This window comes from Ruditapes philippinarum, unplaced genomic scaffold (assembly GCF_026571515.1).
Source record: "Ruditapes philippinarum isolate M1 unplaced genomic scaffold, ASM2657151v2 ctg6811_1_1_1_1, whole genome shotgun sequence".
NCBI lineage: Eukaryota > Metazoa > Mollusca > Bivalvia > Venerida > Veneridae > Ruditapes > Ruditapes philippinarum.
Window position 1 is genome coordinate 29,532 of NW_026851790.1, and position 15,703 is coordinate 45,234.

A 15,703-nucleotide genomic window follows, 5' to 3' on the forward strand; every position below is an offset into this window, starting at 1 on the left:
TAAACATATGAGTCATTATACATGTACAATACGCTTTTAAAAAAAGTCGCATGTTTATAGTTCTTATTACGTTTTTTGTTAAGAAGAAGGAACGACCTGATGACATTTAGAAATGTTCTGTTGCTTTTTTGTCCCAACAGGAACACATATTCAACTAGGGACCAATCTGATTCTGATTACTATATTCATTGAGATAATTGCTAAATAATGGCATATTAAATTGACTATGTACAAGTATATTTGGCGGCAAAACGTTATAACGTCCGTTTTTTTGCTATAGGCAAAGAGAATAATTGACGCACGACCTTTGCTTGTTTTTGTTGTTGCTTTTTTGCTTCTGAACTTTAGCTCGACTGATATTTCCATTCAAAATTTTCTAGTTTGATTATGCATCAATATGCAAAGAAAAATGATCCTTTGTGAAAAAGTAAAATTATACTAAAAGACGGCGCTAGAATGTGTGAACAGAAGCTCGAATACACAACTCCATAACAGGTCCAATTAAACCATTTTCTCTTGTCTTAAGCAATTTTACTTATGTCCTATTCACTTGAAATATTATATATGATAGGAGTTTTTCTAAATGTCAGTTTTCAAAATATTAGATTACTCAATATAAATAAAATAAAATATAAATTGAAGTATGATATTTAAAGTAACACGACTGTAGATTTTAGTTATTTTAATGACTTAATAGAATAAATTATAAAAAGTAAATTATCATGCTACGAATTGCCGGTAATATGTCAAAATATGTAGAAATAGCTATTTCTACGGGTAGAACTATGGCGATGGAACCAAACATTCAGTTAATTTTATTTATACAATTTGTTAATCAATTGTTTAACAGAAAGTATGAAATTTAAGGCCCTATTATAATTTTTTCGGAAGCTTTCTGTGATTTCATTTTTAATATTCTGAGACAAAATATAACTTCACGCTGAAATAGTGCTAAAACTAATTTCGATTGTGCAAAAGCGTTTGTAAAAATTACAGAGATCGTTTTTAAAATAAGTTAGCTAAGGGGTGCGTGTATGCATGTTACTTAGGCGAGGAGTGTAAGTCACGTCGGTATCTCTTGTTAAACATTCTGCTGAGGGATAAAACGCCGATGGATTACATGCTATTCGACTATAAAACAAGCTGGAACAATATATTTTAGTATAATCAGATATTGCCATGGCTGGGGATTTTATGTTGCTTGTTACGTTAGTTTTTATTATAAATTTTCAACAGAGCGTATCAAGCAACAAAGAAGCAAGCGACGAAGACATAATAAAAATTAGGATGCGTGAGTTTTCAAAGCTTTGTCCGTACACAGACACCTGCTATACAAATGTTTCATCACAAGAGGAGCTGATGTTTCTTGGAATGAACGGATGTTGTGATGCGTGTAGATGTGATCCTCAGTGTGGATTAGACTGTTGTCCAGACATGTATCTCAAGAACAAAAAAGATTTGTCTAAAACTAAAGAAGTACAATGTGTTGATGCACAATATAGACCATATAGTGTGGCTGTAGTAAATGGACATTCTTTTGAAATGATTTCAAGATGTCCATCCACAGTTAAAGATGACAAAATTGCAGCGAAATGTGCACGCGAATACCACGATGTGCCATTTGATGAATCATTTGGACTCTTTCTTCCTGTTCTTGACCATCTTTCTGGCTTGATTTACAAAAATAGTTTCTGTGCCAGGTGTCATTTTGTAAATTCAAGTTATTTATCGCATGGACCGGTAAAGTATTTATGTAACCATTTCTCTAGAAACATAACATACATACGCGACTTTATAACTATTCCAGATACTGAAAATGAAGACGGCTGCAACTTGGTGTTTGACATTCCAGAAGGAACGGACGGATACCCCTGGATATCTAAAATATGTAATAGAAATATAATAGATCGTTGTAACGTAACAGGTTCGATGGCGTCTACAACAGATATGGAAGAGGCATGTTTCGTCTTATTAAATCCATTTATGAGGCCGTTCAGGAAATGTACATTTTTTTATCAAAGGGGGGGGGGGGGGGGGGGGGGGGGGGGGGGGGGGGGTGGTTTTTGATACGAAATGAGGTTAAACATGCCCCCCAATTTATTATTCAGATATAGCAAATAGGCGACGGCGATACAAAGTATAGTTTTCTCTCACTTCTCAATTGGAACAAAGTCGAAGACGAAAAAGAATACCTAGAAGACATAAAACATAATCAGGGCTCAAATGACAAATGTCTCCGGGACAAAATCTTTGACCCCTTAAAGGTAAATCAAATATATCATATAAATCATTTATGTTTTTATACCTTTATTTTTATTTTTTTTTATACCCGTGCAGCTATTGTGCAATTCACAGCCATGAATCATTTGCGTGATATTAATATTGTTTAAAGAAGCGCTAAATGTTAGCGTTACATTATAGGCGCGTTAATAAAAAGGTTGTCAATTGTTACCGTAAACATTTCTTAAGGTAGACCATGGGTAATGCATTACCTCCACTTTGAAGAGTATTCAAATAGGCTAGAATCGCTTGTAAACTACATTGAAATTGAGGGGCGTGGGTTCAAACCCCAGAAGTGGCAACTTTTTTTTCTTTCTTTTTTTCTTTTTAACATTATTTATGTATCTCTCTGATCCCTTATGGAAGAAAAAAAGTTTGATTTAAATTATATAATTATTTTAGGTATTTTTTTTTGCTAAAAAATGCCAAAATTTATAGCAAATATGATACCAGATATTTTCAAAGTTCGATAAAATAAAAACTACACGGTAAAAGTATTTTATATTTTGCATGATCAACTAATATACCTTTAACAAAATTTAGGTAAACTTTGAGAACAGTCCTTCATTTCGATAAATTTTAGGGATATTTTACATAAGGCATTTGAGATAGGGAAATGGTAAAATTAGTGTTAAAAGTGGGTGGGGTAGGGTATCATTTTCATACATATAAAGAACATTTTGTTTAGAAACAAACATTTTGCTTGTGTAATGCGTTACCTGAATGTTATTATTTGTTTCTTAACAATGAGCAATAGAAAAACATTTTTTATAATGATGATATTACAGATTATTTACAGTTTCCTCATTTCTGAAAATAAGCCCTTCTAATGGCAAAGTCATAGTTAAGAAATATATCCATAACTCATAAACCACACGGTAAATTTTATTTAAATTTTGCATACAGGTGACCTTGAAGACATATAACTGTCCTATGTTGTCAATTTTACAGTTCCTTATGGTGCCCATTACCCATGGTCTACCTTAATTAGGATATGTGGTAAATTGTATATTATGTTCGCGGAACTTGATTCCTAAATTTATTTAACTCGTCCAATAAAGTAATATTTTGCTCGCCAGAGTCTCTCATGATATAATGTTGTGAAGAAATATATTTTAAAAATGTATAATTATACAACATATTTTGTATAAAGCAATGTAGCAAACAGAATACTAGAATCCTATGTAATTGAATGTACATGTATTTAACCTAAATGGTTATAACAATAAGTTTATTAATTATTTAATGGTTTAATTTTCCATATACAGAGAGACGAATGGCCTCTACTTTGTACACAAGGAATGATGGAAATAGATAAAATGTGCTTACCTCCCTTTAATGAAACACCGTATACAATAATGATTGCAATTAACATCATTCTGGAACCAATGAATGGTCTACTGAACGGAGACTATTTTACGTTGAATGACATAATATCTACCATTTATGACGAAACGAAACTTAAAATGGCAACGCTACTCTCGAGGGACACAACGATCCACTCTATCAAAGGAGCTTTACAATTCAAAGCAGACGGCGAGAAAACAAATTTTGATGAAGGACATGCTTTTAAATGGCAAAATCTTAAAAGTATCACTGTACAAACAAAATTTCTCATTGACGATCCAAAAAACGAATTACTTATTACAATACTTGACTTTGCGCTTGGTTTTACGAATATCTCAAACTACAATGGTGCATTTAAATCTAAGTTCAATCACATATCCCATTTGGATGTAAACGAACAAATTTCAAATAATAGTTGCTCGATGGATCTAAATAGGCCTCATTATCAGATATGTGTGGCTCAATCTGATGTGGGAGAAAAAGATTTACATTTTGAATTGATTCGTTACCGACAGGAATTATCTTTTACCTCATTTAGATTAATCGTTCTTGAACCAGAACCGTTTTGTCCAAGAGTTGTTCTGTCAAAACAAACTTACATTTCTTGCAACGAGTCGCAGTTTATATCAAAACTCTACACACAAGATTTTGTGTCCAAAACACTTTCTGAAAATGAAACACATCTGCTTTTTTGTCATGAAGACTACTTTAAACATCTAAGTAGTCTACGATCAGAAATAGACATCTTTGGAGAAAACGATGGCTTTTATAGTTCTGGACAAGCTTTAGCTGTCTTGACCATTGCTTGTTTAATTTTATCGATAATATCACTAGGTTTTACACTTGTTGTATATGCTGTTTATCCAGTGCTACGCTCTTTACCTGGATTAATAAATATGGCATTAGTTACAAGCCTAATCGTCTTCCAGTTAGTATCATTTGTTCGCACTGTTGCAAATATTAACATAAGCTGGCTTTGTACTTTAATCGGAGCTTTCACCCACTTTTCATTTATTTTGTCTTTTGCATGGATGTTTGTTTGTACGTTTCATATGTTTAAGGTATTTGTTTATATCAGGAACCGTTCAGTCGACAGGAATGAATTCCGAAAATTTATTTCTTATTGTTTATTTACATCTAGTGTTGCAGTTTCTCTGGTGGTCATTACAATTGTAATATCCGTCGTAAGATCTGATGGCGAAGACACAGGCTATGGGGGCATAATCTGTTATATTAAGGACTCTACACTAATACTTTGTCTAGTTGCTCTTCCCATTGCTCTTGTGATTCTTATGAACATTGCAATGTTCTGTGTTGTGGTTTATAAAATACAAAAACACCCAATGTTGGCTTCATCCAATCCCAAAGAACGTCAAAATATCACAGTATTTGCCAAATTATCAACAATAACTGGAATGACTTGGATATTTGGGTTCATTTATACTTTTACTCAGATAGAAACGTTTGCATTTATATTCATCATACTGAATGCTGGACAAGGATTATTCATAATGCTTTCATTTGTTTGCAACGGACGTGTTCTTGATATGGTATGCAAAAGAAAATTAAGGAGGTCAACGACAAGACAGACAACTGGTACCACTGATGTCTAAAAGAGATTTCCTCCGTGTTATTTGTTTAAACATTCTGAACTTAAAGATTGTGCTTTACATCCATGTACTTAACTCTGGTGATGAAATAAAAACTAATATTTATTTAATAGATAAGAAACCTTTAGTTTTGTTGAAATTTATTTGATTCTTTCCTTTTATCAACCAACTTATGACTGGTACAATTCAAATACGTAAAGGCTTTAAAACATATTTGAATAGAATCATCAGAATTATTTAAATAACTGACAATGGAAATTGATGTACCAATTGCTTAAATAAAATATACGAGGGTGCATCAATAAATTCGTAAACTTAAACTAATTCAATAGCGGGGAAATGATTTAATTCAAGTACCTAAAATGATTACTCCTTCTCAAAGTAACGTTCTATGCATGATGTGCACTTGTCCCATCTCTCGACCCATTACTCGAACACGTGTTGTAGCCTGTCACTTGAAATCTCCCGCAGCTGTCTGCCCACGGCACACCTCAGTTCCTATCTTGACTCAATTCGTACCACGAAGACTGTTCTTTTTTTTAAATTGGAAACAGCCAGAAGTCATAAATTGCTAGGTCCGGGCTGTAGGATGGTTGCGGTAACAGTTCGACGTTGGGTTTTTCTAGTGTATCCATGGCAACGTGGCTTGAATGGCTCGACGCGTTGTCGTGATGTAATATGAATCCGGACCTAAGTAGATGTGGTTACTTTGTCCTTATTGCCGACATGAGTTCCGTTTTAAGTAATGTTGCATAATAGTTCCAAGTGACTGTCGTTTTCGGAGGAACAAAGTGGTTTAGCACTACACCGCATGTATCACAGAATATAATGGCCATAAACTTCCCGGCTGACTTGGAAATTATCGCTTTTGTAGGGGAAGGCGAGGAAGGATGGTTCTAGACAATACTCTGACGTATCTAGTTCAAAAAAGTGAATACACGTTTGACCACATGTTATCACTCGATTTAGAAATTAATCGCCTTCTTCACGAAACCTCCTGTCGTACTGCTGACACATTTTCACCCTTACCCCCATCTTCTCTGACGTCAATAAACGATGCACCCATCTTGTTGAAACGCGGCGCATTCCCCATCTATCACTTATAATGCCCTGAGCTGTACCATATGAAATAGCGAACTTATCTGCTACGTGCTCCACACTTAATCGTCTATCTCGGAGTATGTACTCCTGAATGGCAGCCACTGTTTCTTCATCTGTTACAGTCACTGGTCTACCTGCACGACTGTCGTCTTCAGTTGCCTCTCTACTGTCTTTAAACCGCTTCATTCACTTTGCAATGGACCCTTTTGACAGAGCAGCCTCTCCATAAACGTTTTGCAAATCTTCACGAATATCGGAAAAAGACTTTCCGAGTTTTGTGTAAAACTTTATAACGATGCACTGTTCGTTGACGCTGTGTGACGCCATTTTCGAACAGACGCCCGTAACGTGACGTCATTTACGGTTTATGACGTCATAAGTGATGACGTCAAAGTTGTGTACATAGTACGATTCAATTTGAAATAATCTGTTTTCACAGCATTTAAAGTTTCATTTTAAACGGACCAGTAGTTTTGACGCTATTGAATTAGTTTACGAATTTATTGATGCACCCTCGTATATGTACGTTTCATATGTACTAGAACAGGCATTTGCATCACCGAGAATTTCAGAAAAAATGATGATTTGATCTTTGTGTAGATACACTAGGCTTAAAACCAAACAAGTCGTTGAAATCTTTGTCAACTGTATTTGCTTAGAAAATCATAGTAGTAATTAACCATGGAAAAATATGATGAACATACGACATAACTTTACTATGATCATTACCACGTTGCTATGATTATATCTGTTTATTTAAAAAGAATACTGATATATGAAATGTTTGGGTGTATATATATGTATATCTTGTTTTTATGTGTGTTGTATTTCAAGATCTTTATATGTTTAGTTGAAATTATAGACTTTTCAGAAATTCAAAAATATGTTTTGCTGTTGATGTAAACAAACAATGGATGTATATTATTTATATATGGTCGCGTGTGTTGTCATTTTGTACTTCATAAGACTAATATGAACAGACATTTGTTTGTACTCGATAACTATTCACCCAAAAATATTGTATTTTGCGTAGAATGTGTATGCAAAGGCTGATGTGATATACAATGTAGAAAGAAAGAACTAATTGAGAGAAAATTTTATAACAGGCTCATGTGTAAGTTAATTTTGTATGTTTTTTGTATGCATTGTTATAATTGTTATTGTAGAAAACGTATATAACATTCGTTCCTCACCTAGATCAATTCTTATTTTGTATGAAAATATGAGCCATGTACATGTATGAATGACTTTGTACATATTCATTGAATATTTATTTTTTTATTTTCTCAGACAAAACACAAAGATGTGGCTTTGTCTGTTTTCCAACGTACAACGTAATTGTAATACCTAGATACATTTTGGACTAGAATACTCTTACACTGTCTTAATTTAGTTCATTTAGAAAGATAAGTACAATAATGCTACATACGTTACTTATTCATTTAGCATTACTGATTAAGGGAGGTAAATGCTGAAAGATTCTTTGTAAAATTACATCAGTTATTATCCTTTATGTGAATTCGTTTGTGTCCTGATCGCTGATTTTTTTCTCTTTTTGTTTTTTTCTTCATTTATTTGGTAGCACAATTAAAACCCCACAAAATAGAAAAATGCATTCTAGTCAATATTTATGATAGACATATTCTTATTTAAGGATAAACCTAAACATTTAACATTTCTATATAATTACCAGCCTCGGTAAATTTTCTCACAATTGATACATTTGCTGTATGACAAGTACATTAACTTTAAATATGTTAGGGTATTTCCAAAAATATTTGCCATTGTAGTATTTAGTTTTAAGTTTTTACATACTCTAAACTCAAGTTTTAAACTGAAATTCGACGTCGAGAATATTGCATACGTAACATTTTCTTTCATTTCTTGGTAATTATTTTGGTTTGTGTTTTTGAATAAAAAAATGAATAAGAATTAAACACAACAAAGAACAACGTATCTTCTGACATCCGTTTAATTAAATTAGTAAATATCTTTTCGTAACCTTCACTCATAAGCAAACATGGTTAACACCTAAACTTTTTCAGAAATATTTTAAAGATTTTGCACAATTTTTATTTGGTTTATTTTGAATATCACATAAATTTATTTAATTCTTCTTAACATCCTTACTGTCATCTATATGTGAGATACGAATGGAAATCCTTTGTACAAAATAAGATTTCTTGCATATGTTACTAACGTTTCCGAAAATCCTGTACAGGAAAAAACATAGTAAGTGTAAAATAAAATATAAATTGAACTTTCACAAGTTTAACAGTACATGCTTTAATGTACTTTAATAAGTTAAAAAACACTACGCAACCAAAACTTAATTTCCCGGAGAGAAATCACGTGCAAGTACTTCAATGACTTTCCTTTAAATTGTCGCCGATATTCGAACAAACAGTGAAATACCAATGAAATGCATTTTCGTGACATCACTTCCATTATAGATCTAATAATATCAAGCAGTCACTTAAAGTAAAATGAAAGGGGAATTTTAGGAGACTTATTGTTTATACAGCGAGGAGACAAATACTTAATAATGTTAATCATTTACGTAATTTTGATCTAATGTGAATAAGTACGTACTCTTTCAAGTATTTCTCTAAGATTAAGATTTAGACAATGTTTAAATGACTGGTTAAATATTTTTCCTTCCAACAGTATAATTTCGCTCATGTTTTAATTGTGTAACTTGAATCATCAGGCAGCACGTGCATTACTTTAAAAATGACAGTATAACAGAAGTGTGACTAGATGTGCGTTCTCTTCAAGTATTTTTTTCTGCCATTCCAAAATATGTGTTAAATGTAATGTCAATATTAAATATGAAAAATTGTTTTAGCCCATTACCCAATATACACGCCTTTTAAAGCCTTTTTCACCACACCCCTTATTTGGTGTCTCAAATGGTAAAAAAATGTATTATTAAGGCCCCAACACTTGTTTTTGTTTCAGAAATGTTGTTTAAAAAAGTGACCACTTTTTTGGCGCCGCCCCTATCCAAAAGATATATCAGGGGGTTGCCAGAAGGGGGATGTGCCACCTTTTGTTTGGGGGGGGGGTTGAAGGGGGCGGCTGTCCCCCTCATTGCCAAGAAAATGTTGGACTTGTGAGAGGCTAAAAATGACCCCATGTCGATCATAAGGTAACGTGTGACCAAAGATGAAAAGCCTTTGACTCTATCTCAATGAATTAAGAAATTGCAGCACTTTGAAATCAATTTTGATGAAAAAAATCAACGCAAAATAGTGATTTTTGGCAATTTTGAGATGTCCCCTCGTTGCTACGGTAACAGGAAATATAAGACTGAGCATGTTGTTACAAAGGCAATGGTCCAGTCAACATTTGTGCCAGGTTTGATAAGTATTGAAGCAGTTTTATAGTTTTAGTAATTTGAACTTGTAACGGGAGACTTTTCACAAAATTCTCATGCAGTAATGGGTTAAACGAACTAAACAAAAAAAAACAAAACAAAAACAACAAAACAACAACAACAAAAATTGTGAACATTTTAAAAAATAATAATAGTTAAAGAAAACAACAAAATACAGTAGAATCCCTACTTAAGACCATCCCAAGAAATCAGACCACCCCGCTATTAAGACCTATTTTAAAAGAACGGAATATTCTATTCTATATGTCATTCGTTACATGATCCAGAATTAAGACAACCCGCTTATCCACTTTTAAGACCACCAGATTCAGCCCCAATTCTTTGTTTTATTCTTTATTTGAAATCATTATTGAGGCTACTGTTGTTAAAGACAACACCTAGCTAGTTCACAAATTTGTTGCTTTTATCTGCTTGAATGCTCGTAGGTATGATACTTGATTTAACAAGGTGCCAAAAACTGTTAATATTGGATAATTGCATGAAATATGGCGTGAAAGTAAATTGAAAAGTTACTGTGGTTTAATATTGCTTTCAGTATTCTATTTCTATTATATGGGAATTATTTACATCATATAATACTTAATATTGAAATCAGAACAAAGAGAATCTAATATAAGATTTCTACAGAAATATGATTTGCTCTCATCAGATTATATATTATTATATACTTTTTTTTATTGTATTTGTAGGTTAAGATACTTATTGTTTGTTCATACAAAATGACTAAAAAAAGACCATGGTCATAAAGCATGTAAGCAATGATAAGAAGAGCCACAATTAAGACCACCCAGAAATTAAGAATACTCCGGTCAAGTCCCGATGGTGGTCTTAATAGAGGGTTTTAACTTTAGTCGGAATTTATACAAATAAGATAAAAAAATTGAGGATTCATGACAATACATTCAAAAGTCAATCAAAAATGCATATATTCCTCTAAGTTACGTTGTTTTTCTCACGTTTCCATATCTATTTGATTGTATTAAACACCTTGTGGGTTAAATAAGTAATAAACAAGTGTTAAATTATATAAGACCTTTAACAAAAGGTATTGCTATACGCCCTTTTACAAATTTCTGTTCATTATACATTTTGTATTACGACTTTTATTATGCTTTATGTAATTTACAATGGTTAACAGTAATGTGCCCTTCATATAAATATGTCAGTAGATCTACTTACTAACCTAACTCTTAATAATAATATTGAAGTAGTTTTTCACATATTATTATGTTAACACTTGTACCATATAGTGCAGACTGTAATTAGTAGAGGCATTTTATCGTACCGTGCATTTATGATAAATAAGTTAATAAGAAGAGTCAATATATATGACCTTTATAACCTCGAAGTCCTCATTATGACCGAGGTTTTCCTGCATCACTAAAGCTTGTCAGTCGCCATGTGACCTTATTAGTGTCAGCATGTCTTAGACAGACGTCATAATGTCCTAATTAGATTTTATAACTATCAATTATTTGTACCAAAGTCCTACTTATAATTTGGCACAACAGAATGCTCCCGTAGAATTTACTGTAAGCTTAAAACCTACTTCCAAAATATTGATCGTAGTTCTTTTTAATCAATTTAGATGAAAAAATGTAAGTTTTGTCATGTGGACATGATCGATGTACACAATTATTCACTGAGTCCATAAACACTGTCTGTCCTTTCTTCAGACACTGATGTGCGAATATCAGTGACGTTAGTTCAAACATTGGCAACTGTATAACGGGTTCACAAGGAGTATGCCCAGAAATGGGTTATAATGCGGACAAGACTAATTCACCTGGACAATTTTACCTTCGTACCAGAGGGGAGATACCACTTAGTGGTAAATTAAAATTCGTCGTCCTAATTCACATCTGCATTTAATCACTTAAAATCACATAAGGTGCATTGATACTTAAAGTGAATCACATTAAAATACAATATTTCACCACAATAATGAATACCATGATTAATTCGTTCTCAACTTAAAGTGCATTGTTATACAATTGGCATATTTTCAATTAGAATTTCAAATATTGATAAAAATAACAAGGGAAATGTATCATTTGGATATTTTTCTGAAACATTTCTTGAAAAAAATGTTGATTAAGTTCAGTAAAGTAATTTAGTATGAACATTTATATGATAGAAAAATTAATATTTTGTTTTAGAACATTTTATCATATGCCATATAAATTTAAGTAATATCGGATTATGTACCTCACAGTTGTCAACAGCATCCATATATAATTCTTTCGTGGTTTGTTGTTATGTTTCATACTAAAAACCATCAACACTACATACCTTCCATTATAGACCAATGCACTTTAACAATAAGAACAAACCTTTAACTCTTATCAATATAAATCCTCCAATTATTGTTTAATGATAAATGTGTCCTCAAGAAATTAATTTAAAAAGCATTTTTGAGTCAGCAATCCCTACTGAGAAAGTTCAATTTCTTTTGTAACAATTATAACTATTCAATTTACAATGTCTAGTTTGCAAGCGGACAGTTCTTGTCCTGACCATTACACAACATTAAAAATGATCAGGTACTATACTTATACTTCAAATTGGTCACTTCAAATGTATTGAGAACGATTTTTTACTAGACTAAGGCGGACTAAATTTCGTACCGAAGACGGGGTGACATCTCGTACACAATTAACAACAGAACAGATACTTTATTTAGATTTGTATCTGTTTACATAATCTATAATACAATAATATTTTCAAACATAACGTCAATAGAATATAAATGGAAATCATGATAGTTTTACCATATCAAGGTGCTTCCTATTTTCAATGAAATAGCTTTACTAGTATTAAAGCGATAAACAATAACTTTATCAAAATGTTAACGAACGCAAACGCCGACGTCGACGAGCGGGTCTTAACAAAATCTTCGCTTTTGCTAAAACAATGTCACAGATACTTACACATGTGCATGACACGTGTTTCATATTCATAGCTTAACAAATCAAATGGTTGAATGTAAGTTTCCACAATAACAAGGATGCATATAAAGTGCATACAAACTTAACTTATGCTTCAGGATATTACAAAACTAGCACTCAATTTTAAAGCTTTATCACAATTTAAAAGTCATTTCTTTCGATTACATGCTACATAGTATATTTCAACGGCTAGTGCCCATTTTTTGTGTATTATTTTTTAATCATATCACATTGTTTATATAAACATTCATCAAATATACATATCATTCCACACAATATACAAAAATGCTGGGTCAAAGTTTTATTCAAAATTGGTGGGGAACCCCAAATATAGAATACTTCTATTCGTTATGTCATATTTATTAAAACATTAACACCACAGCCTAAAGTGTATGCAATATGATATTCATTGTTGGTATATAATTTTATAAACATCGTAACAAACTAAAAAAAATCTAGATGCTAAACTAAGCAAATGCAGCTTATAAAGAAGATAAACTGGTTAAAAGCCGAGCGTATATCTATAATAGCTGCCACCTCGCCTTATTGCACGCTTATTGATAGCAATCCTACATTTAAACAGTTACATGCATACATATTTAAACAAGTTGTTCAACAAGTTATCAATTTGTCAGCTATTGAAATATCGTAAATCTGTTGATTTTAGATAACTAATATTTTAAAACATAAATATTTAAACTGTAGCAAAAATATGTGAAGAAGAATCAACACTAAGATTTATAAATATATAAAATACCAATAGATAACTTTTTATTTCAACACTCATTAAAATGAAATCATTTTCGAAAAATTGAACATTATAACTTTTGACGAATCTTTACTAAAAACACGAATGAAATCTCAGTTACACATCAGTGGTACGAGTTGCCTGTCTTGTGGTCGATCTCCTTAATTTTTGCTTGCATATCTTATCAAAAACACGACGGTTGCAAACGAATGAAAGCATTATGAATAATCCTTGTCCAGCATTCAGTATGACGTATATAAATGCAAACGTTTCTATCTGAGTAAAAGTATAAATGAACCCAAATATCCAAGTCATTCCAGTTATTGTTGATAATTTGGCAAATACTGTAATATTTTGACGTTCTTTTGGATTTGAGGAAGCCAAAATTGGGTGTTTTTGTATTTTGTAAACTACAACACAAAACATAACAATGTTAAAGAGAATCACAAGAGCAATTGGAAGAGCAACTAGATAAAGTATAAGTGTAGAGTCCTTTAAATAACAGATTATGCCCTCATAGCCTGTGTCTTCGCCATCAGATCTCACGACGGATATGACAATTGTAATGACCACCAGAGAAACTGCAACACTAGATGTAAAAATACAATAAGATGCAAATTTTCGGCATTCATTCCTGTCAACTGAACGGTTTCTGATATAAACAAACACCTTAAACATATGAAACGTACAAACAAACATCCATGCAAAAGACAAAATAAATGAAAAGTGGGTGAAAATTCCGATTAAAGTACAAAGCCAGCTTATGTTAATATTTGCAACCGTGCGAACAAATGATACTAACTGGAAGACGATTAGGCTTGTAATTAATGCCATATTTATTAATCCAGGTAAAGAGCGTAGCACTGGATAAACAGCATATACAACAAGTGTAAAACCTAGTGATATTATTGATACAATTAAACAAGCAATGGTCAAGACAGCTAAGGCTTTTCCAGAAGTATAATAGCCTTCTTTCTCTTGAAAATTGTTTTCTTCCGATTGTAAACTACTTAAATGTTTAAAGTAGTCTTCATGACAAAAGAATAAATGCGTTTCATTTTCGGAAAGTGTTTTGGACAAAAAATCTTTAGTGTATAGATTTGAAAATAATTGCGATATGTTGCAAGAAACAAATACTTGTTTAGGCAGAGCCACTCTCGGACAAAACGGTTCTGGTTCTAGTACAATCAGCGTAAACGAGTCAAAGGAAAGTTTCTGTCTGTTCCAAAGCAATTCAAAATGAAAAGTGTTTTCTTTGTTAGACTGAGAAACACATATCTGAAAAAGAGGCCTATTTAGGTTATTCGAACAACTTCCATTTGAAAGACGTTCATTTTCATCTAAATGAGAGAAGTTATTAAACTTAGCTTTAAAAATATTGCTGTAATTTGAGATATTTGTAAACCCAAGAGCAAAGTCAAGTATTGTTGTAAGTAATTCGTTTTCTGAATAATTAATAAGAAATTGAATATGCACCTTGACATTTTGTAAGTTTTGCAATTTAAAAGCAGTTGATGTATCAAAGTTTGTTATCTCGTGGTCTGTCTTGAAATGTAAAGACCCCTTGATATTGTGTATCATTGCGTCTTTCGAGATAAGCATTGTCATTTTGTGCTTAGTTTTATCATAAATGGTAAAAATTATATCATACAGTGTGTAAAAATCTTTCCGTTTTACTCCATTCATTGGTTCCAGTATGATGTTCATAGCCAGCATTATTGTAGACGGTGTTTCATTAAATGGAGGTAAGCACATTTGATCTATTTCAGCCATGCCTTGTGTACAAAATAGAGTCCATTCGTCTCTCTGTGGTTAGAAAATGAACAACGGAATAATAATATCATTGACACATTCACAAGTGTTACAGTTTAAAGATAGAGTTACAGTTGCTATTATTTTTGCTACATTATTACAATACATACTGATAAGGTTAATGTATAACTAACAAGTCAATACAAAACTGAACAATGTGAATTAAGAATAGTATTTATGTCATTAATAACTTCGCCTGTTTCGAAAAAATTCGAGATATTTCTGTTTTCGTCGTCATGCACTAATAAAACTTTTAAAATAGATAAAAGTTTGGAAACGAACAGTGTGCTTAACAGTGATCGGAATATACCTTCTTTAACAAATTTACGGAAATCTTTCATCTGGGCTACTTCTAGTATGATACAATAATAAGTTTAAGGATTTAATCAAAAGTTTATACAACTTTTAAAATGCCACAAATATTACAAATATTGAAACCAAAGCAGTTTATTCGTTT

The 15,703-nt window shown here is 32.2% G+C and overlaps 2 protein-coding genes across 3 annotated transcripts; one reads left to right on the forward strand and one right to left on the reverse strand.

Moving 5' to 3' along the window:
- Positions 1 to 1,287: 1,287 nt before the first annotated feature.
- LOC132739620 (uncharacterized) lies at positions 1,288 to 8,561 on the forward strand. Its single transcript, XM_060727374.1, has 3 exons — positions 1,288 to 1,710; positions 2,115 to 2,264; positions 3,549 to 8,561. Exons 1-3 carry the CDS (start codon positions 1,288 to 1,290, stop codon positions 5,238 to 5,240), a joined length of 2,265 nt encoding a protein of 754 aa, XP_060583357.1. The 3' UTR covers positions 5,241 to 8,561.
- Positions 8,562 to 12,398: 3,837 nt separating this feature from the next.
- LOC132739635 (adhesion G protein-coupled receptor L4-like) lies at positions 12,399 to 15,700 on the reverse strand. 2 transcript variants are annotated; one of them, XM_060727390.1, is made up of 2 exons: positions 14,911 to 15,468; positions 12,399 to 14,712 (listed from the first exon to the last, which is right to left on the reverse strand). In XM_060727390.1, the coding sequence occupies exons 1-2, from the start codon at positions 15,205 to 15,207 to the stop codon at positions 13,552 to 13,554; spliced, it is 1,458 nt and encodes a 485-aa protein (XP_060583373.1). In that variant the 5' UTR covers positions 15,208 to 15,468; the 3' UTR covers positions 12,399 to 13,551. The 2 variants fall into 2 exon arrangements, with proteins under 2 accessions (XP_060583373.1, XP_060583380.1); XM_060727397.1 differs by having other exon boundaries at positions 13,888 to 14,023; positions 14,572 to 15,700.
- Between the last annotated feature and the right edge of the window lie 3 nt (positions 15,701 to 15,703).